General features: G+C 49.8%; 1 protein-coding gene across 2 annotated transcripts in view; it reads left to right on the forward strand.

The window, feature by feature from the left end:
* Positions 1-21,394, forward strand: part of SLC8A2 (solute carrier family 8 member A2) — an 83,372-nt gene extending 61,978 nt beyond the window's left edge. For both annotated transcript variants that reach the window (XM_053267791.1, XM_053267790.1), the window contains 6 exons: positions 903-1,006; positions 3,289-3,306; positions 9,873-9,997; positions 10,588-10,687; positions 14,557-14,832; positions 16,618-21,394. In XM_053267791.1, coding sequence (XP_053123766.1) covers positions 903-1,006; positions 3,289-3,306; positions 9,873-9,997; positions 10,588-10,687; positions 14,557-14,832; positions 16,618-16,994 — 1,000 coding nt within the window. In that variant the 3' untranslated portion in view covers positions 16,995-21,394. The remainder of the gene's footprint in view (positions 1-902; positions 1,007-3,288; positions 3,307-9,872; positions 9,998-10,587; positions 10,688-14,556; positions 14,833-16,617) is intronic.
* Positions 21,395-23,927: the final 2,533 nt, after the last annotated feature.

A 23,927-nucleotide genomic window follows, 5' to 3' on the forward strand; every position in this document is an offset into this window, starting at 1 on the left:
TAAAAGGGAAGTAGGAGGAGGAAAACAGAGCCCATCCTATTACTGGGGGGTGGGATGGGGAATGCTTGTGTTTATGGAAGAACACAAGCCCAGGCCTAGTTTGGCAGTTCTCTGGATCGCAGCCTCTGAAGTAGTAGTAGTAGTAGTAAAGGACATTTGGAATGTTGGGAACCTGGGCGAGGCAGCCCAGGGATTCTCCAGATGTCGGACAATGACTTCCATCACAGCTGTTTTGTCAGGGGATGATGGGAGTTGTAGTCCAGCACCATCTGGGGATCCGTGTTCAAGAACCCTTGTCCTAGCCAAGACTAATCTCCCATTTCGGGGCAGGGAAACTGGAAATGGCTGAAACTGTGAATTGGAAAGTCCTCCAATTCAAACTATACCTCTTCCAAGGACTTGCTAAACAGCTGTAGGCAAATCTGTCTCCCCGCCCACCTGTCCTTTGCCCCCTCCCTCCCTCCCTCCCTCATCTGCAGTTTAGGGGTAATAGTTGTCTACATTGCATCATTGTTGTTGTTAAGGATACCCATGTGAAGCACTTTGGATGTGCTCTTTAAAAAGCGCTCTTTAAATGCTAAGTGTTAGTGGCAGAGAAAGGTAAGTTGCAGAGGGGACCGTTTGGGCTCCCTTTCGTCCCCCGATGGCCCCACATTTCAAGCAAAGGTTCTTGTTAGGGAATGCCTCTCAGCATTTCTTAAAGCTTCGGCTCGGAATACCTTCAGCAAACCCCTCTCCAAAGCATTAGCACCACTGCAGCCAGGGAGAAAGCTCCAAGCCGTACGCTGGTCTGTTTCACGAGAATACTCAGTCACGTCCCCCACCCACGATGTCCTTTAATCTCTCTCTCTGACAAAGACATAAATGCTTTCCCCCCTGCTTCTCTTTCTTCTCCTGGGTAGGAAATCCCTTTATGTGAAAATTGTGGATGTTGAAGAGTACGAGAAGAAGGACAGCTTCTTCATAGAGCTGGGGCAGCCCCGATGGCTGAAAAGGGGCATCTCCGGTAAGTGGATTGGGGACACCCATTGGGTCTCTGAGGCAGGATACCAAATGCCACCCTCCTTGTGCGTGACCCCTCCCCCTCTTCCCCCCTTAAAAAAAGTGGGGCACAGAAAGACCCCTTGCTGGCACCCCAGGAATTGGCTGCCTGCGGCAACTGTCTCACCTCGCCTCATGGGAGGGCCGCCCCTGAGGACGCCTTTCAGTCCCAGAGGGAAACAAGAGGCCCAAGAAGTGCCCATATGAATTAGTGCTTTTCAGACGTCGTTCTGGAGAATCCTGGAGTTCACCGGAAGTAACTTATCGGGGGTTCTTTCACGTGTGGCCAATGCCACATGAATGGGCGGTGCTCAAATAGGACCCAGAATCCTTTGCAACACCCAGCGGTTCTGTGGCAGGCAAGTGGTCGCTGCAAGCAGAATGTTTGGGAGGTTTGTGGCAGGATTCAGAGGAGGACCGCCAGGCTTCCTGGCCTTTCATTGGTGAACCAAAGGAAGGAAGGGCTGCAGGGGATCCTCTAGAGCAGGGATCCTCAACGTTGGGCCCCCAGATGTTAGTGGACTTCAACTCCCATAATCCCAAGCCCCAGTGGCCTTTGGTTGGGGATTATGGGAGTTGAAGTCCAATAACATCTGGGGGCCCAACGTTGAGGATCCCTGCTCTAGAGCAGGGAGCTTCCTCCAGCCCCTCCTCCTCTACCTGCAACTCCCTCTTTTGGTCTTACTGGCTAGAACAGCTGCTACTCAAGCTGCTCCAGCCAATCTGATCCCTAGAGGGCTCCTCCTGGCACTGCCCCCAGGAAGAAGGGAAATGACGTATTGAAAATATACTCCCTGAAGCAACCAGGAAGTGTATTTCCCCCCATTATTTTAGTTCTTCCGGGGGAGGGGGGAGGAGCCCCCTAGGAATCAGATTGGCTGGAGCAGCTTGAGTAGCTGCTGTTCCAGCCAGTAAGACCAAATGAGAAGGTACAGGCAGGGGAGGAGAGGCTGGAGGAAGCTCCCTGCTCTGCCCTGGCTGCTGGTGAGCTTTTACTAGCCTGTGGTTTGTTTGCTTTTTTGGTGGGTGGGGTGCAGCTTCTCCTCCCCTTACTGACCAGCCCCCACTGCTTGCAGGCTTGGAAAGCACATGGTAGGGCAGGGAGCAGGGTGCTTTCCAGACTAGACCCAGCAACGGAGTCATGGCAGATCTCGGAAGTCTGCTTCCACGCTGCCTGCATTGTGACACTGCAGTCCCTACGTGGACAGCAGGGTGCCGTGCACATTTCCAATGCCTTGCTTCGGATTTAATTGGTGCGATATAGAGCAAGGACGTCATACATCCGGCGTAAAAAGGTTGCTGGTTTGGGGGGTTGTTAGTTTCCGGGAGACTGCCCCCCCTGCTGTTTATGTCCCGAATGCGACTTGCCTGAACGGAGGCATTTTGCTGCTGCTCCAGCAGCTGGTCTGGGAAGCGCCAAGGGAAGGTTGCTGGTAGCCTTCTCTTCTCGCGCTCCTTACAAAGCTTGCAAGGGTCAGACCAGTCCGGAAGATTTGCTTCGATGATTGCTCGGGGGGCGGGGGTCATCTTGCTGCTGTGTTGGTGCCCCAATAACGAGGCAATGGCCTCACCTTGCCTCATAGAAGGGCCGCCCCCGTGCCCCATGCCATGTCTGCTTCAGCCCCGTGACTGTGAGCAGGGGCAAGGGGTCCCGTGTTCCCTCTAACAGGGATCCCGAGATGTTGTGGACTACAACTCCCAGAATCCCCAGCTGCCATGGCTTTTGCTCGGGGACTATGGGAGTTGTAGACCACAACACCTGGGAATCCCTGTTCGAGGGAACACTGCAGGGGTCCCGAAGGAGTAATTTGCGGGAGCTGTTTCCTGAAGGATGATGTTCATTATAAAAACGGCCGGACTTAAAAACAACAGCGCTTCATCTTACCCGTTTCTGATGCCGACAGTCCTTAGATGCTGCACTCTGCTTCGGCATTTGGGGCTGGCTACAGATATTTCTTGCAGTGAGGAGGAATCCGGGGTTTCCATTTCTTTGGCGTTTCGCCTGAAAATGTGGCAGCCTCTCCTGGCGAGGAGAGCCAGCTCTGGGCCCTGCCTAGTTGAAGAGGGTGCTCTGGATGTGAAGTCTACGCAGCGCTGCCTTTGGGGTGTGGGGTGGGCCCCAGCCATTCCATCTCCTGACAGTTATTTCCTTAGATCATGAATCTCTCTTGTCTCTTTACTGACAATCTGCATAATTTGTCTCTCTCCCTTCCCTTCTTCCGCTCTTGGTATCCTGGGTGGTTGTAGCTCTTTTGCTCAATCAAGGTAAGCTTCTTTTCTTCTCCCCATTTCCCCAACCCATTCCTTCCATCTCTGCTAGTCCACTTCCCCACCACCCACCCCATCCGGCCAGCCGGTCTGAATGTCTCGCAGGCACAAACAGAGCACATCAAATGTTGTGATGCTCCTTGGCATTGGTTGCCACAGCTGGCAACACTCTTCTCACGGCCCAGGTTTGCTTCCTACTAGCTCTCCTTCCTGCATTTAAGTGCAAGGTGTTTCTTATGCCCATTTTACAGATGCAGCAACTGAGGCCAAAGGTCACTGAAGCACGGCTTCCAGGAACCGGGGATGGGACCTGGGTTGGGGGTTCTTTCTTTCATGGAAGTTGATTTCTTCTGCTTGCAGAAACCATTCACTTCATTGCAAATTTCAAATGGCATGAGATTTTGCTTGGTATACGAGAATTTTCTTCAAGTCTAGATATGATTTTAGGATGTACCCCAGTCAAACACTAGAAACGTGCTTGAAACCTGTACAGTACAAATACATACCACTGGTAGCTGTCAACTGGCTATAGCTCCTTGAGCATGTGAAGAGTAGAAAACACAACTGCCTTTCTGGATCAGACCTGAGATTCATCTAGCCCAGTATTCTGATTTCAACAGCAATGAACCAGATGATTCTGGAAGCTCTCAAGAAGAACATGAAGGTTCTTCTCCCACTGTTTGTCCCCAGTATCTGGTATTCACAGGCTATTGCCAGGGCAAGCATGGTCAACCTGCAGATCTCCGTTGATGGACTACAACCCCATCATGCCCTGCTACAGTACATTGTGGCAGGGGGTGATGGGAGCAGTAGTCCAACCACAGCTAGGGAGCCACAGATGGGCCACTCCTGTCCGGGACACTTCGACATATTGCCTGAGTATGGAGCTTCTATGGATGAAATGCCTACAGAATTCTGGGAGAAGGGAAATGTTCAGGTGAAATTTCTCGAGGAGATGGTTTGGGTTTGCCTAAGGTTGCCACTGGCTTTCCCCCAAAGCAAAGTTGGGTGCACATTTGTAAGTCTCCCCTTCCAAAATACCCATAGAGGGAAATCTGAAGAGTTGGTAAAAATAGTGAGATTTCTTAGGATTATGATTACTACTAGAGCCAGCATATCGTAGTGGTTAGAGGGTTGGACTAGGACCAGGAAGACCCGAGTTCGAATCCCCATTCAACCATGAAACTCACTGGATAACTCTGGGCCAGTCATGTATCTCTCAGCCTAACCTACCTCACAGGGTTGTTGTGAGGATAAAAACAACAGTGTATACCACTCGGAGGAAGAGTGGGATATAAATGGAAAAATCAAAAATAAATACTATGGATATTTATATACCACTCTTCAACCAAATTCTCAAGGCGGTTTACATAGAAAAATAAACAAGACATAAATAAGATGGTCCCCTGTCCCCAAAGGACTCACTATCTAAAAAGAAACATAAGGCAGATCCCAGCAATAGCCACTGGAGGGATGCTGTGCTGGGGATGGAGAGGGCCAGTTGCTCTCCCCCTGCTAAATATAAAAGAATCGCCACTTGAAAGGGTGTCTCTTTGCTTAGTTAGCAAGGGGTATTATTCACTCATCTCGACTCTAGTGGTGGGAATGTCTCTCGGACAGAGGTTGTATTTTGCTATTATGGTGCTTCCAGGCAGCATTGGGGGAAGGAGGGGGTTGCAGAAGCCGATGAAGTACAGCCTTCAATTAAACCTCTGTGAGAGAGAGAGAGAGAGAGAGAATCATGCGGGGGCAGGGGGATGCCACAGGAGAGCGTGTGTGGGAGAAAGTGTGTGCGTGTGTCTGTGTGTGCGCCCGTGCATATTAGCTGTGTTCTATGGAGAGATGAAGTGTGTGGGAGAGAACCTATGTGATTCCACATAGACGGAGATGAAAACGTGAGACTTGGAGAGAGAGAGAGAGAGAGAGAGAGAGAGAGAGAGAGAGAGAGAGAGAGATGTGTCAGTGTGACACCCGTCAGGACTCTCCCTGTGGGATATCGGACCCATCTCGTCAAGCACAACAGAGCAAGCCTGCTAGGCTGAGGTTCTCATGTTGCCTGGTCAAACATGCCTAGGCTGGGTCTCTGCGACTTGAGATAAGCTTTGGTTGTCAGAAGTTAAGGACGTGTATGCATCTCTCATTAAACATGGACATCCCTTAAGAAACGTGGACCCAGGTTCAGTATATCCCCCAACCTGCAGAGGACTGAGGCTGAAAGACGAAGGGAAAGTGTGGTGGCTGGCGGCTGGTTGTCCGTCAGCACCCTGGAAGATAATATATGCTACTAATGTGGTGTGGAAGTTCAGGCAGGAACCTTAGCTTACAATGTTCATGCATTCTCGAGGACAAATGAACGCGTGAGAGCCTTAACTCTTCTCTTTAAGAGTTGTGGGTTTTTAAAATCCTAGACTGTGTAGATTATGATTGCAGCAAGCAGAGAGTCACATAAATCCACAGATGTGGATTTGGGGAGTGGGGTATATATAGACCTCTGTTTATATTTACAGGTGTATCAGTGCCAGTGGCAGCTTTTCTCCTGGGGCAGCCATGGGGGTGGCCTTGAGATTGGGACCACGTGGTGGGGAGGGCTAAAGCCCCAGACACCCACACCGTGGTCCAGAACTGACTCCCCCACATATGCTGTTTACTTGGGGAAAATGAAGCACCCAAGGCTCAATCATCTACATAGTGTGTTGTCTAGAGATTGACCTGAGGGGTGTGTGTATGTGTGTGATTGCCTAACTGCAAGATACTTCTCCCTGCTTTCGCCCAGAGTCTGCACAGCCAAAGTTTCTCAACCTGTGTACACTAGGAAACTTCAGAAGCCGGGGGGGCACATCCCCCTCTGGGGGAGGGACAAAGCTGAAGCTCAGTAGAAGAGCATCTGCTTTCCCCACAGAAGGTCCCCGGTTCATTGCCTGGCAGCATCTCCAAGTACAGCCGGGAAAGACTCCTGCTGCCTGAGATCCTGGAGAGCTGCAGCCAGTCAGAGTGCATAGTACTGAGAGAACTGGACCAATGGTCTGACTCAGTTTTCAGTAGCTTCCGCCATAGCTCACTGTATGGCCATGAGTCCGATACACAGAGCTGTATGTTCCGTTGCCTGAGAGATGAGCTGGCCCATCCCTTCCTGAGTTGGAACCATGACTCTTCCAGGCTGTTAATTGTTGCCCTTGCTCAGAGCACCCTGGAGTGGAATGATCTTTTCTGGCCCTGTTCCTTGCGAGGCGAAGAACCAGAGCTCAGCCTCCCTCGGGTTTCTTTCTTTGAGTGGCACCAGAGCCAATCTCAGGAGGGAACGGCTGGCAGCCAATAACACCCTGTTGGGAGATGTCACCCATGGTGGGAGGCTGAGAGGTGCCAAACCAACAAGGGCAGATTCTAATTAAAGATGGAGCCGGATGGTGTCGTTCTGTCCCTGGCAGTTGTCAAGAAGATGGCAAGGAGTTGTGGGGAACAATGTTTAGGGCTTGATGTCCAGGCTGACACAGACAGCCCACATCCACGGATCCAAGAGACCCCAAGCTGTGCTGTATCTATGCGTCCCACAGCTGTGACCATATTACACAAGCATGGATTTGTTATTTGCCGTCTCATTCAGCATCCCGAGAACCTGAGCTTTTTGAAAAAGTGGGTTTCTAGACCTCATGGCCACAGACAGGAGTTTCAGAATGGAGTCACAACGCTTAGCAAAACAGTAGAAGCCAGTGGAAGATGCTATGGAAATTCTGATCGTTGTAGGGTGGGGGCTCTGCCCGGCTCCCGACTTTGCTTCAGAGCAAAATTAATTATGTAAAATAAGCCACGCTCCTTAATTTGCATAATATATTGCATTCTTAGCCTTCTGCTTTTCTCAGTGCCAAATTCTAGATGCTTCTTTCCAGCACAGGGTATGCAGCCAGCATCATGCCAGCAAAACACCCGGCTCTGACAGTGGAACATATTGTCGGTGGGATCCGTCTTGGCATCTGATTTGGACAAAACAGCAGCCACGGCCGAGTCACAGGCTTGAGCTGGGGTTGCTATCCTGGAAGCTCTCCACTGCGGAGGAGAGGGAGGAAGCTGGAGGCTGGGAAGCAAGCTGAAGCCGGCCTGGGGGCCTAGGCAAGAGAGAGCGCAAGCCAGTTTGTGCAACCAGCAGACTCCAATACTAGGGGCTTTCCCTGGATTCTTCCACCAAGCTAATGCTGCAGGGGGGCACGATTGAATATGCCCCCCTGCACAGAACCCCCCTGGTACCCACAGGAAGCTAGCATGCCACGAAGGAGTCAGCCAAGTCTTCTCTTTGATGAGCAGCTTATTTATTTATTTTATTTATTTTTAGTTATTTATTGTTAAATTTCTATGCTGCCTTTCATTAAAACAATCTCAAGGCGTGTAGCGGATTACAAGCCTTTGTCTCAGAGCAAGCCCACATGAGGGGAAGAAAAATGCTGAATCATCCCCTCTATGCTTTCTGAGCCAAGTCTTCTCCCAAAACATTCCTGTGTTCTCGGTAGTTTCTAAGGCTGCCACCACCACCCAATTATCGACAGAGTTTAAATCCCCGCTGGGCACTCTCCTACTTTTGCTACTGGAAAAGTATACAAAAGCCTTCCACGTGCAAGCTTACATGTGGTGAGAAAACTAGTAGTTGCTGAACGTATCAGGCGTGGTGCACCAGAGAAACCCCCTTCCTGCCTCTCCCTTTCCTGAGTTAAAAATCCACTCAGAGAGGCTTTCAAAATGCAGACAACAAAAAACTCACCACTTCATTCAAATGCTACAGACTGCTTTGGTCTGCGGCTCTCACAGCTTTTATTACAGGTAAAATAAATACTGGAATACTTCAGAAAGCACCCCAGATGATAAAAAATCATGGTTACCCAGTTGCAAAGGACATGGATGTAGGAAAATACAAAAGCACATTTAAAAGCTTACAGATAGACCATCCTAGAACAGTATCTGGGATTACAAAGCACACGAAAGCAATATAAATTTCTAATGCAATATCTGACTAACAAACTGTTACCTAGGCTGAATCCCCCTTTCCTTGAAAACTCACCCACCATTTGATAAGAATCAAGCTTCCTGCCCTCCTGTCTTTCAAGGAGCTGCAGAGGTCCTTCCCTGAGAGAAATCTCCAGGCTAGCTTTTGACCACGAGGGAGCAAAACTCCATTGCACCTCACTAATCCTTTCTGCCCCTGCTTCCTTCACCTCCAGCCTCACTTCTTCTAACAATGGCTCCTCCTCATGGCTCTCTAGGTCCCACCCACCTGGTGTGTTGATTGGCTGAGCTCTGGAGTTCACCAGCCGGTCAGTCAGGACAGGGTTCACTTCCAGTTTACTCTTTAGGGGAGAGGAGGGGCTGGTCAGTGACCGATCACTACAAGGTGGTTCACACAAAAGTTAAAACAACACAAAAATTACACAAAATATTAGCTAGAATATAAAAATACAGATCTGATCAAAAGATTAAAAAAACAAGCACAATATAACCATAAAAGATACATAGCAGCAGCAATAGAAACAATCTATTTATCTAAATGCAGGCAGGGCTTTCTCCAGTGGGGGGTGGGCAGCATTCAAACAAGCAAACTCGTGCAGCTGAGAGCTGAACTGGCACAGTCCAGGGACAAAAAATGGGTCCTGAGTGCATGCAGCTGGTCCCGGAAGGGAGTCCCTCAGGGTCTGTGGTCTTCCAGAGTCAGAAGGCAGGAGAAGGCTGGAGAAATATTATCTGCTATTGCAGGGAAAGGCAGAAATGGATTCCCTTCCACAGGGTTATAGCAGGGATCCCAGAGGCTATGGAATCCCTGCTTTCTCCTCCCCCCCCCCAAATATTTATATACCACTTTTCAACAAAAGTTTCCAAAGTAGTTTACCTGGAAAAATAAATAATGAGGTCATTCACACAATCAAAAATTGTGTTCTATCCAGGTTTGGGAGCTACGTCTTCTCCCAGTTTTTGTGTTTCCACACAATCACTTCTACCCAGGTTTTCCTTGCTTCCACACAACCAAAGATTGTGAACACACACAGCTCCCAAACCTGGGTAGAACACAGTTTTTGATTGTGTGAATGGCCTCAATAAATAAAGGACACTTCCCTGTCTCTAAAGGACTCACCATCTAAAAAGAAACGGAAAGTAGACACCAGCAACCACCACCAGAGGGATGCTGTGCTGGTGCAGGACAGGAACAGTTGCTCTCCCTCAGGTATATGTAAGGGAATCACCACTTTCAAAGGTGCCTCTTTGCTCAGTTAGCAAGGAGTCTCACCATATTTGGGAACCCTCAACCTTGGGAACCCTCACTACGGAGGAACAGGTCTCAGGAAGTGTATCAATCGCTATCAGCTATTCTAGCTAAATGGAACCTCCATGTTCAGAGGCAGCATACCTGTGAGTACCAGAGGGAGGCTGGGGAGAAACAACAGGGGATGCCCATCACCACCACACCTTCCTTGCGAGGGCTGCCCAAATGGCTGCTGTTGAGGAGAGACCGTTCGGCTAGATAGACTCAGCTCTCACCCTGCAAGGCGGTTCATGCTCTTATTCACCGTGCATTTTCCCCATCCTAGTGGACGCTGACAAGAAGCTCTCAGCCGAAGAGGAGGAGGCCCGGAGGATTGCCGAGATGGGCAAGCCCATCCTGGGGGAGAACTCCCGCCTTGAAGTCATCATTGAGGAGTCCTACGATTTCAAGGTGAGGAGCTCTTTGTGTTGCATATGACCAGCTGGCTGGCTTTCTACCCTTAAGGAGAGCTGGTCTTGTGGTAGCAAGCATGAATGGTCTCCTTTGAGAAGTAGGCTCTGCCCTGGTTTGCATTTGAATGGGAGGCTACATATCTGAGCACTGTAAGCTATCCCCCTTAGGGGATGGGGCCGCTCTGGGAAGAGCACCTGCCTGCTTGGATGCAGAAGGTTCCACGTTCCCTCCCTGGCAGCATCTCCAAGATAGGGCTGAGAGAAACTCCTGCCTGCACCCTTGGAGAAGCTGCTGCCAGTCTGGGTAGACAATACTGAGCTAGATGGACCAAGGGTCTGACTCTCTATACGACAGCTTTGAGAGGTCAGGAACTTTCCTTTGAGAGGTCAGGAACTTTCCTTTGAGAGGTCAGGAACTTGCGGGGGAATGATCAGCATCTGTATCTCCTGGCCGGCAACTACATATATGTTAAAGATGGAGCAGGATGGCGTCATTCTGTCCCTGGCAGTTGCCAAGAAGATGGCAAGGAGTCATGGGGAAGAATGCTTCATGACGCTTTCCTGTGTCTCTTGCTCCCTTTGCTGTAGAACACAGTGGACAAGCTCATCAAGAAGACCAACCTGGCACTGGTGATAGGCACACACTCCTGGCGGGAGCAGTTCCTAGAAGCCATCACCGTGAGTGCCGGTAGGTGACCCCCTACGCAGACCAACTTTGAGACGTTTAGAGAGATTTGACCCACATAACCCCCCTCCCACTCTAATACCATTCCATGACAAAGGGGGCAAAGGATTTGGATACAGAATGGAGGGGGGTTTTTTAGAGGAGGAGGAAAGAAAAGGGAGAACGAAATTTCACATGATCACCAAGTTCGGCAGCATTTCTGAAACTTGAGCCTGAAATGTTGGTTTTAGAATGCAATCTTGAGCAACCTTGTCTTTAAAAAACAAAACCACCCTGTTGATACTTTGCAAGGCAATCACGTTGAGTATTAACTCTAACCCCCTCTACCTGCCCAAATTACTAGATTCAATGGCATTCATTATTAGGAATGATGTTCAAAATAAAAGTCTGGGTTGAAGCATGCACCGGGCAGCCAGGTCGGATGGCTTTTCGTCCCCCCTTGATAAAATGCTGGGGGCAGAATGTGGGCTGGCCCCTCCCGCCCTGCCCAGATCCCACATGATCCCTCTCCCCATCTCCTACCTTGATCTTTACAAACACCTGACTGCCAGTTGGAAGCGTGCCTGTCCCTCCTTTCCAGATTTAGATATCAATATCTGGTGCTCTTTTTTAGTAGGAAGGTGGTCTATAAATTTAACAAACACACAGATCTCTTTAGCAGTGACATTCTGAATGTTTAATACCTGAAAGGCTGCTTCCTCCCCCACTCCACACCCCTCTCTCATCATGAATTTTGGAGAAGAGAATGGGTTTTGCACTGACGGCAAATGAGGCTGCCATAAATCTACAATTTCCTTCTTAGCCATGAAGCCTAGAAATTACTTTTTTTTAAAAGAAGAAGAAAGCCTGAATATCTCACAGCTTTACTGCTGTCTTGAAACCTCTTAAAACGACAGCGCCTGCTATACAACTGTGGGTGTTTTTTGATGCCGGCAAAAGAAAAAAAATTGGGAGAAAATACAATCCGCCCACTCCCTTCCCCACCTCCATCTCTCTTCACACGCTCAGCCCTGCCTCTCTGCCTCAGTGGCGCTCTGAATACAGAGGGGGAGAGTGCCATTTTTTTTCAGCTCAGCCTTTTAGTCCTGCCAGTGGGTCCCTCACTTTCCACAGAAGTTTGCCCGGGGGTGGGGGGACAGCATCCGAATTCAGCTTTCCGAGAAACCCAGCGAACGATCTCAGAAGCCAGAGGAGACCCTGCTTCTCCCCCTCAGCCATCACCTCCTCCTCCACTGCTTTGTGGTGGTTTATCGGTTAAGCCAGGGGTTCTCAGACTTGGGTCCCCAGACATTGTTGGGCTTCGATTCCCATAATTCTCAGCCCCAGTGGCCTTTGGGATTGTGGAAGTTGAAGTCGCAGCAGCAGCTGTGGACCCACATTTGAGAAACCCCCTCCTTTTCCGATGAAGAGTTCTGTGAAAGTCAAAAGCCTGTTTATCCTACACTGGCCTGCATTGTCCCGTCAAAAGATATAAATGCACCAACATTATTAGCTCCTGTCCATAAATGATGTAGCTAACTGGGCCTGAAGAAAAGGCCCTTGGCATGATTCAGTTACGGCTGCTTCCCATTTCTGCTTCTCCTCTAATGTATACATACACCTTTGATTGCAGGCAGGCTGCTAGTCCACCACCAAAGAGGTTAAAACCAGAAATCTATCTTCCATCCATTATGTAGTGTGGTGGTTGCACCCTCTACTGGCCAAGACACCACATGACAAAAGTTCAAGCCTTTTTTTTTGGTGTGGTCTCCTTAAGTGGCACAGCGGAGAAAGGCTTGACTAACAAGCAGAAGGTTGCTGGATCGAATCCCCGCTGGTACTATATCGAGCAGCAATGATATAGGAAGATGCTGAAAGGCATAATCTCATACTGCGCGGGAGGAGGCAATGGGCAACCCCTCCTGCATTCTACCAAAGACAACCACAGGGCTCTGTGGGCGCCAGTTATCGAAATTGACTTGACAGCACACTTTACCTTTACCTCCTTCTAATAGAGGCATTCTCAGCCTTGAATCTGTTGTTGAACTACAGTTCCCATCAGCCCTAGTCACAATGGCCGAAGCCCATTTGGGGAAGGAGATAGGTTACTGGGTTTGGAGGGGGCTTTTAGTACCATGAGGGGCTGGGATCTCTTCAAATGCTTGGAACAGGGGATCTGCACCCCTGATCCCTGCTATAATTGCAGCCATGATTTTCTCCCAATTCAGACATAATGCTGTACAAATGTACAGATGTCTGCACTCTTGTACACCTGTTTGTGTGAATGACTGTAGCTGTGTTCATTTTAAAAGTTAACCTGGATACAGGTCCTTTGAATGCCTGGTGCAGACAGGAAGGGTATTGCTGTACCTGCGTTCAACATAACATGTGAATGGCTATACCTGGGTACAGATCTGTACCTGTGTACACTGGACACTTGAGTGTTGTCGTCTGCCAGGTTCCTAAACACTGTAAAAATAACCCACATTTTGGTTATATCTGGTAGGTTCTTTAGTTTTTAGTTTTTATGGTTCTCAGTTTTTAGCTTTTAAAATAACTTTTAATTTGAACTTAATACTGATGGTGGTTTTTAACCTAACTTTTAATTTGTTTACTCAATTTGTTTAATTTTATTACTTTTATTGTATACTGTATCTATTTTATTGTTGTGAGCCGGGATATAAATATTTTAAATAATAAATAAATAAATAAATAAATAAATGTGTGCACCCAAACCAGCATGTGTGGCAAGAGTCCCCAAATGTTGACACTGCTTAACAACTCCAAGAAAATTCTCCTGGCTAACCCTATCTGCTCTCTATTTCAAGCCATGATTTGGGGGGCCGAATTCCTTAAATCTGCCAAACGATGCCTAGTCTGTGCACCAAAGTCAGCTTGTATCGAGGCTCCTAAAATTTTGAACCGGACTCGCCTCGTAGATGTGGCTGTGCTTAAGAGCTCCAAGAGGAATCTCCTGGCTGTTCCCATCCTTCCAGGGGTGGAGATAGAGGGAAGGCTGAGGAGAAACTCCTCCTCACCTTGATTTTTGAGGGGAAGAGGGAAGACAGTTTGGGGGAGGAGGTATGGCTTATTAAGTCTGACAGCAGGAGTTCTGTAAAATGGACAGAGATGATACTCCTCAAATGATAAGGTGGGGATTGGTACCCCGGGATTCAGAGCAGCTATGTAAGTGCCGATCTCTGAGCTGCGGCTGGTCATAGCTGCCATACAGACCGCTGAATCGGCTGTGTGGCTTTAGGTGTCCAAGTGCGCTTCTATGGGGAGAGACAAGGCCCAAAGGTCCAAGGCCGTCCAAGACTTCAGGGCGGTTCTCACGATTCTTATAATGGCAGGGGAAGCCTCCTAGCCTCGTTTGGGAGCTGTGCACACTCCCTGTACTTGATGGCATGTTGGATAAACCCAAGGTCAGAGGTGGGGAGCCTCCTTGTGAGCTAAGCCCCAGCTGGGCTGGACGATTTCCCCTCCTACCTCGCTCCGAAGCTGGGGATGAATCCGGGTGGACACTGCTCATCCTACCCAGCTGGGGCTTGTCCGACGAGCAAGCTCCTTATTGGTCTGTGGCTGCAGTAAACTGAACTGAACAGAACTGAGCAAGCTCACCACCTCCAACCTTGCTTTGACCAAACACACGGACATTTCCTGGGAGCGCGACACACCGCTCCCGAACGAGGGTAGGAGTCGTCTCCTACTCACACTCACAACCCCATTAAAGATTACAATTTAGCAGCTTAAATTGGGCGCAGAAGCTGGCACCGGACAGGCTAGATATGGCCACGCCTCTCAACAGCAGTTCCCCGATACGGCCGTCTCGCATATTTCACTGGGCGACCCCGCTCCTCCGGGTCTCTGATGCTCGGATTTCCCCATCCTAGGTGACGAGGAAGATGAGGAAGATGGGCGCGAGGAGCGGCTCCCGTCCTGCTTCGACTACGTCATGCACTTCCTGACCGTCTTCTGGAAGGTTCTCTTCGCCTGCGTGCCGCCCACTGAGTACTGGAACGGATGGGCCTGCTTCAGCGTCAGCATCCTGGTGATTGGGATGCTGACGGCGCTCATCGGGGACCTGGCCTCCCACTTTGGCTGCACAGTTGGCCTCCAGGACTCTGTCAACGCCGTTGTGTTTGTGGCGTTGGGCACATCCATACCAGGTACGAGGAGCTCACGAGAACCAACTTGCCTCATCCAGCCAAAGGCCCATGTTGTAGCCGAGTATCCTTTCCCCAACTGCAGCCAGCCAGTTGCTTCTGGGCATCTCACAGGCAGGGCGTGGAGGGCACATGGCATTTAGAGATAGACCTTCGCTCTGCATGGAGGTTCTGTTTCGGTATCGCCAGTTGATGGACCTCTCCTCCATGAATTTGTCTAAACAATTTGGTTCCTCTCCACAAGCCCTCTAAGCTCGTGGCCATTGCCATGTCTTGTGGGTACTAACATGAGGTGGGCACTTGGAATCTGATGGGTGAATTTAGCTGTGGGTTGGTTCAGTGCTCACAGGGACACAGGCCAGGGTCTTTAGGGCCAGGATAGACAGCCACAGGGTCAAGCCAACCTTTGGTCCCCAAAGGCTGTTGGATCAAAACAGCAGCAGCATCTCCAGCTACAACGGCCAAAGAGGATGGTGGGAGTTGTCATCCAACAGCATCTAGGGAACATCTGGGGTACACAAATATCACACACACACACACACACACACACACACACACACACACACAAACTTGGGAGCTCCTGGGCTAACTGAAACCCTCTAGAATCGCTTCTGGTCTAAGAGACATTAGAGGCAAAGTGTGCCATCAAGTTGGCGTCGATTCCTGGCGACCACAGAGCCATTTGCTTTTTTCTTCGGTAGAATACAGGAGGGGTTTACCATTGCCTTCTCCCACGCAGTCTGAGATGATGCCTTTCAGCATCTTTCCTATATCGCTGCTGCCCGATATAGGTGTTTCTCATAGTCTGGGGAACATACTAGCAGGGATTCGAATCGGCAAACCTCTTGCTTGCTAGTCAGGTCATTTCCCCACTGCACCATTAGGTGGCCCTCAGAGTAATACTAGTAGAGTATTAAAGTACTAGTAGAGTAGTATTGTCACCTTAAGTGGCGCAGCGGGGAAATGCTTGACTAACAAGCAGAAGGTTGTCGGTTCAAATCCTCGCTGGTACCTATATTGGGCCGCAGCGATATAGGAAGATGCGGAAAGGTACCATCTCACACTGCGTGGGAGGAAGCAGTGGCCAACCCTTCCTGTAAGGAGCTTTGGGGTAGAAGCCCTGTCTGTAAAGCTTCCAGGAGTGACAAGCTCTGAATGCTCTGAGTGGAAACACAGCCCCAGTGATGGCAAATTGATCTTGAGTGCTGGGCCCACTTGCTCCCTTCCCCAGCACTTAGTGGACATGTCACTAGACAAAAGGTCCAGGGAGGGCAGAGAAAGTAGGTTCTAAGAGGGGAAATGCTCTGCTTTGCACGCTTAATCTTTTTGCAGAGAGCTCATTGGGCCCACTTGTGTGGTGCTGGAGCTCTACCGAGGGAGGGCAAGTTGTGTGTGTGTGTGTGTGTGTGTGTGTGTGTGTGTGTGTGTGTTTGTGGTGGTGGGGTGTCAGTGCATTTTCACTGTGTGAGAAACCAGGCTACTAAGAAAGGCTCCTGGGGGGTTGCTGACGGCCTCCTCCCCTCCCACCGCCATCCCTGCTCCTTGTGGTTCTCCACTTCCCACCTCAGGAATCTGATGGCTTAAGTCTGTAATTTAATTCCCCGGGAAAGTGTTGGTTTCTGAGTATTGATTTAATGTAATGGTAAAAATTGTCAGTTGGTGTAATGTAAGCAACTGGAAGTTGTATTAATTCTCCCGTGATTGTTGTGTTTTTCCATTCTTGTTTTTGTTTCCTGGTCCTGGACCGCCATCCATCCCACCAACCGATCCGTCCATCTCTTCCCGCAGACACCTTCGCCAGCAAGGTGGCCGCACTACAGGATCAATGCGCTGACGCCTCCATCGGCAACGTGACAGGCAGCAATGCGGTCAACGTCTTCTTGGGCCTGGGCGTGGCCTGGTCGGTGGCGGCCATCTACTGGGCCTTCAAAGGCCAAAACTTTGAGGTGAAGACAGGCACCCTGGCCTTCTCCGTCACCCTCTTCACCATCTTCGCCTTCGTCTGCATCAGCGTCCTCATGTACCGGCGCCGGCCGCACATAGGGGGTGAGCTGGGAGGTCCCCGAACCGCCAAAATCCTCACCACTTGCCTCTTTGTGGGCCTGTGGCTGCTCTACATCCTCTTCTCCAGCCTCGAGGCCTACTGCCACATCAAGGGCTTCTGAGGAGCCCTGACCACAGCACAAGGTGGCCAGACGGGATGCTGGAGAGAAGACCGGCCACAAGGGGGCACCCTCTGCAAAGAGGCGCCCTTTCCCCACAGTGCCGAGCGACTCCTTTAAAAAACAAACAAACGCCACCATCCAAGTGGGACACGGAATCCCTTCTCTCCCTCCTCACTGCAGGAGAAGATGCCTGCCCCAGTTCTGCCCACTGATTTTGCAGGCACCCCCTGATTGTTGGTCCCCACCCACCCAAAAAGCAAGAAACTGCTCCCGCCCCCTGCAGCTGTAGCAAGATGCCTGCTACATTCCAGAACGGGGGACGGGAATCTATCCTCTCCACTTACAAGAAACTAGGTGTGCAGAAGAGCTGGCTGGTGTGTTCTGTGGCTGCCCACCCCTGTGGAAGGACCCGGGACACATCTCTTGGAGCGCCCTCCAGTGGTTCTACAGCGCTACTGCAGCTGGGACCGGGACATCAGCGGGGGGCCCTCTTCTCCCCAAAAGGCTGATCAGAAACATAGCCCCTCCTGCTCAAACGCTCTTTCTTTTTCGACTGTGGAGGGCATGTGGGATGGGAGGTGGCGTCTTTAGAGAGGGAAGCCTGCATCGACAGCAATGCAGATAGAGTTTTCTTCTTTTGATCTCTGTTTTCCGTTAGGCTTTGTCAATAGCTTTCTTGTGCTTCAAAGAACGTTTGTCTGGCTTGGGGTTATGCCACGGCCAGAGAGAGGTGGGCAGCTCATATCTGCCTCGTCTGGACTCAAGCAAAAAGGAAGGGGGTGGCTGCTCCCAACATTAACAGACACCCCATGCAGTTTTTGAAGGTGGATAAGATATGAGTGCAGAAGAAATTGTTGCAGGGGGGTATGCATTTGTTTAGACGATGGCACCATAGTTCAGTAGTACAGCATCTGCTTTGTATATGGAAGGTTCCAGGTTCAATTCCTGGCAGCATCTCCAGATACCATTGGGAGAGACTCCTGCCTGAAACCTTCTAGAAGCCACTGCCCGTCAGTGTAGACAATGCTAAGCTAGATGGGCCAATGGTCTGACTCAGATGGCAGCTTCCTGTGGTCCTATAACACCCCTGCTGGGATTTTGTGCGTGTGAGAGATTGTGTTCTCATAATGGCCAATAATCTATGGCTCTCTGGCTGTCGTTGGACTACAACTCCCATCATCCCTGGTTGCAGCCGTGGCTAGGGATGATGGGAGTTGTGCTCCAATAACAATTGGAGAGCCTCAGGTTGTCCCAACATAAGCTGTGATTTAAATGGAAACGGCAATGTGCTTTTAAATGTCGCTCTCATGGGCAGCAGGAGTTAAAAACAAGTGTATGTACCCGTTTTTAAAGTAGACTACACAAGCTCCATCTCTGAACTATCACGAGAGAGGTGCCCTCTCTGCTTCCTTCCTAGGATTTCTCTACCCAGGATTCCCTAGAAAGTTCTCCCACAGTTCCAACTTATGAGACAAATCATGCTGCAATGAATGCCGATTTCAGGTGGGATGCATCAATCACACACACCCCCGCCACATTTCCCTGGGACTCGCGGCGCTGGTGTGGAGAGCTTCACAGGATGCACCCATTTCTATGCGATTCCATCCGTGTCGGATGGGAACCAGCTGTGGGGACACAGTCGTTTCGCTGCACGTTTCGGAACCCAGCGGAAGGTGCTGGGCCTATCACTTTGCTGAGAATGCATCCTGATCATGGGGAGAAAGTTATGGATCGTGGCCTCTCGTCAATCCTGAGCATGCGAACGATGCAACAATCAGGGACGCTGTTTGGAGCGGACACTCATTGCCTTTGGTCATGTGAATGTGCTGACCCGTGTTTGTAGGTTTTTTTCCTACCAAATTTCCTTCCAGGGGCTTATAAATGGCCCTTCCTAGAGAGAGACAAAAATGTGTGTCCAGACTTACTTTAATGCCACTGGAACACGTTTTAGATATTTAAAAGAAAAACAGACACACACACACACACACACACACTGCCCACGCAACTTTGGGCAACAAAAGAACACATTTCTTGTTCCCACTCCCAGTAGACATGTCTCATTCTGAGGTGAGCCAGCCAGACATGGTGTCCGGGCCTGTGTGGAATGGAAGGGACTGGAAAGCAGCCTTCGCTCAGAATAGTCTATGTAGAAACAGGAAGTGCAGCCATCTTGAAGCTGGCAACACTCCTCTGGAACCCGCTTCTGACTTCTTTTGCTTTTGAACAGAACGTTCCTCTTAACCTCCTCTTCTTCTTGCCATGGTGCCACTACCTGAGTGGGGAAGAATAGACCCCCAGTATTATTCAGTTCCCCGCCGCTGCCTTTGACATGCAATCCTCTCCGTTTCCTTTGGATAGTAGAGTAGACGCAGTCTTCAGTGGGGCCTCTTCCTAGGAAGAGGGGCTAGAAACAAGAGGAGTCCAGCTGGTTGGGGTGGAGCCATAAGGCAGCTTGGGGAGGAGAGCTGGTCTTGTGGTAGCCAGTGTGAATTGTCCCCTTTGCTAAGTAGAGCCCTCCTTGGTTTGCCTTTGGATGGGTGAGCCCTGTCTGCTGGAAGGTATTCCCCTTAGGGGATGGGGCTACAGATCAGTGGAAGAACAGCGGCAGGCTTGAATGCAGACAGTCTCAGATTCACTCGCTGGTGGCATCTCCAGGTAAGGCTGCCTGAAACCTCAGAGAGCCGCTGCCGGTCAGAGTGGACAGTACTGAGCTAGATGGACCAATGCTGTAAGGAAGATTCCTGTCTCCCTATTTCTGCTCCTGGCAGAATCTAAAGTTTACTTGCTTTTCGGCTCACAAAAGCCAGTTCTACTTGGAAGAGCGCACGTTTTACTCGTCGGATTGGTGAAAGAGCAGCCGGTTTGCCCATCTCTAACGGCAGCAGGAAGACAGAGGCAAGCTTCCCTCTGGCCATGCCCTTCACTCCATCAATCCTGCATCACACAGTTCTGTGTCCACCAACTGATCTGAGTTCGGAACATAGGCAGCTGCCACCTACCGAGTCAGACCACTGGTCCATCTGACTCAGTATTGTCTACACAGACTGGCAGCGGCTTCTCCAGGCAGGAATCTCTCTCAGCCCGATCTTGGAGATGCTGCCAGGGAGGGGACTTGGAACCTTCTGCTCTTCCCAGAGCAGCTCCATCCCCGGAGGGGAATTTCTTACAGTGCTCACACTTCTAGTCTCCCATTCAGATGCAAAGCTGGGCAGACTCTGCTTCACAAAGGGGACGATTCATGCTTGCTGCCACCAGCCTAGCAGGTCCATCCACGTATCCATCCAGGCGGTAGGGTGACAGGCGTTGCACAGCAGGGCACTAGATTTCAGACTTTCTCCTTCCATTGTTACCAATTCTTCTGTGGAACCAGCCAGCCACACACATGGCGCTTTACAGCACAGCAAAATCCAGAGGTCTCTGACTGCGAGGAGCTTCCAGTCCCTGGAGGCGGGACAGAGGGAAGGTTGCCGCAGACCCTTCTCCTCACCTCACGCTTCTTACAAGCCTCACAAGCTGAGGAGAGGTGCTGCCCGCCAAGCTCGCCAGGGTCAGCTCCCTCCTGAAGAGAACTGCTCTGATGGCGCCCCAATCTTCTGCAGCCCCAAGAAACTGCCTTGTCTTGCCCACGGTCCAGGAGCAGTTTTGTCCTCATGCACCAGGGGGCGCCAAAGGAGGAAGCTCAGGTTGCTCCTCTCTCTCCCACCCCACCAGAGAGCCGTGCTGCCTGCAGGCCGGCTATTCATCAGGTAGAGCTGCGGCCAGCCTGCAGGCAGTGCGGAAGAGCGAGAAGTAAGCCAAGCTGCCTCCTTTGGTGCCCTGTGGTGCCTTTGGATGAGCCACGACTGCCACAGTCTGGAGCAATGCTTAAATAAAACACACACAACCAAATCCCCATCTGACTTTCTTGGGAAACACAAAGGATGAGATCAGTTTTCTAACACACCATGGGAGTGTTTGGGTGTGGGGTGGGGATGTTTACCAGTCAGGGGGTTGGGAATCAGCTAAGGGGGTTTTAATATCTCGTTTTCTTAACACGTCTTCTCCTTTGGCGTACGATGGAAGACACTTTTCAGATTCAAAGACTTTGTAGCTTCTTTCTGCTTGGCAGGACAGTGGCAAAGAGAAAAATACCGAAAACCTTTCTCCAACAGCTGTTTCTTTACCTCTTTTCCAATTCTCTCTAACTTTCAAATTTTTTAAAAGCTATGGGTTTCTCTCTCTCCTTCTCCCTCTGTACAGGTTGCCATAAACCAGTGAATCCTGCCTGTTCTTTATTTTGCAGACAAACCCACCCCCCTTGTTTAGCAAAGCATGCTTATGGACGAATGACTTTATGGATACATTTTATTTTGAAGTGGGGTGGGGGGAAAGGACTCTATAAAAAGTGTGGTTATTTTCAAGATGGACTCATTTTTGTTTTTTCAAATGTGTACCTCTTAATGTTTCATTCTTTGGGGGGGGGTGATCCGACTGTTTGCGCCAGGCATCTGAACATGAGAAATGTATGTTAAATAACGCACATTTCAAGGAGGCACGTAATAGGGGTGTGCATGGAACTCCTGTGGTTCGGTTAGAATTCTAACGAAACCACTGGTCCACAAACTGGTTCAGTCAAACTAACCGGCGGTTCGGTCTGTTACAAGTAAAGGGGAATCCTGCCTTTAAAAGGCTTCTAAGGGCATCCGGGCAGCAAGAGGGCCCCTTACCCGTCCTGGTGGCTCCTCTAAACCCCGGCACTCCTCCCAGCAATGCAGCCCACATGGCCGCTTCGGTTATAACTTGGACCAGCCGCCTTTTCTCAAGGCTGGTTTGGTCCGATTCAAACCTGATTCTGCACACTCTTAACTCAAATGTAGCTTATGGGCGGGGAGAAGCAATTATTAAAAGGCTGGGGTGGAGCAGATAGGGTGCCCATGAACACAGCTCCAGTCATTCACACAAACACGCGTGCAAGTGGACAGACATCTGTACAGTCATACAGCATAATGTCTGAGTCGGGATTTTGTCTGCCAGATTTCCGAAAATCGCAAAAATACGGTGGCATTCTGCACCAAAACCAGCATGTTGTCAAGCTCCCAAATTCTTAAACTTCCTGTGGAAGTTTGTAGAACTACAATACCCATCATTCCCAGCCCCAGTGGCCAATCGGAGGCTCTCCAGCTATTTCTGACCTATTTCAGATTCCATCAACCCCGGCTGCAGTCGGGGATGATGGGAGTTCTAGTTCAGCAACAGCTGGAAAGACTTGGGTTGGACACCCCTAGTCCAGAGTCTTAAAAATAACGGATCTGTACACAAACATGTGGGACACTTACCACTAGGTGGCACTATAAGGCTGGAACTTCTTGTTTCCCCTATGCAAAATGAATCTTACTCTCTCTCTCTCTCTCTGTATATATAGGACCCAGTCAAGTTATTGGGTGATATCCTATCCTGAAGCAGTGGAGGTGGGAAACAGCCATTTCTGTAGGAGCAAACAGTCTTTTTGGTTCTCTCTTTCTTTCAAGGGACAAGATGCCATTTTAAAGGGAAGTGGGGCGGGTGGAGAATCAAATTAAAAAGGAACAGAGGAGAACAATGCAAAGATCTCTCTCATACATAAATAAAAAGGAAGTAGCAGGGCATTTCTACAAGAGGAGGAGGCATTTTGCAGAGATTGTCCCACAAGAACGGAAAATATCCGTGAGGACAAAGTGCTGGAATCAGGCCCATTTAAAAATCTAATATCTACGGAGCTGTAGCAGAGAACTGTTAAAAATAAGTGTTCGAAAGTTACCACATGCCCCAGTGAATTAACCATCCCTTAACTGAATTCCTGCCAAATAAATAACTCTGATCACCCACAGCATTCCAAACTCAACTGTGAAGACCAAACCCTGACCTCATTAATTGCAGCGGCAGCCCTTAGCAAAACCTTAGCCGTCAGGCAAGATGTTCAAAATTCCATAATTGGGGTGGGGTTGGGGGTGAGGTTGGAGGACACAGAACAAGGGAAGTCCCATTTCCTTGGATGCAACAAGAAGAGGACTCAGAAATTAGAGCCAGTTTCAAGAGTGCCCAAAGAGGCTGAAAAGGCTGCAAGTAGTTACACAAAAGGATCACTAGATGGCGCTGTAATGAAAGGCGGGAGAACAAAGGTAAAGGCCGGAAGTTGAGAACTGGAGTTCTTGGCCTCAGGGGCCCCCAGATGCTTCTGGACTTGAGGGAGGAGAGCTGGTCTTGTGGTAGCAAGCATGACTTGTCCCCTTAGCTAAGCAGGGTCCACCCCGGTTGCATATGAATGGGAGACCAGAAGTGTGAGCACTGTAAGATATAGTCCCCTCAGGGGACGGAGAAGAGCAGAAGGGGAAGAGCAGAAGGTTCCAGGTTCCCTCCCTGGCAGCATCTCCAAGAGAGGGCTGAGAGAGACTCCTGCCTGCAACCTTGGAGAAGCTGCTGCCAGTCTGTGAAGACAATACTGAGCTAGATGGACCAAGGGTCTGACTCAGTATATGGCAGCTTCCTATGTTCCTATGGCTACAATTCCCATTATTCTTTGGGCATTGTGGCTGGGGATGATGGGAGTTGTAGTCCAACAACAGCTGGGGGCCCAAGGCTGAGAACCCTGGCTTAAAACATGAGGCCCAGGCTGGATCAGATGAAAGTATCTAGTTCACAACAATTTGAGAGAAATCAGGGAACGTTAGACAGGAAAAAAGTTAAAACTATTTAAAAAGTTAAAACTATTAAAATTGAACAAATAAATAATAAAACACAATTAAAACAGTATCTAATTAAAAGCCTGGGTGAACAAAATGCGTGACTGCCCTTTTAAAAATTGTAAGAGATGGGGAGGCTCTTATTTCAGCAGGAAGTGTGTTCCAAAGCCTCGGGGCAGCCATGGAGAAGGCCTGTCCCTGAGCAGCCACCAGATGAGCCAATGGCAACTGCAGA

The sequence above is a fragment of the Hemicordylus capensis genome, chromosome 7 (genome assembly GCF_027244095.1).
Source record: "Hemicordylus capensis ecotype Gifberg chromosome 7, rHemCap1.1.pri, whole genome shotgun sequence".
Classification (NCBI taxonomy): domain Eukaryota; kingdom Metazoa; phylum Chordata; class Lepidosauria; order Squamata; family Cordylidae; genus Hemicordylus; species Hemicordylus capensis.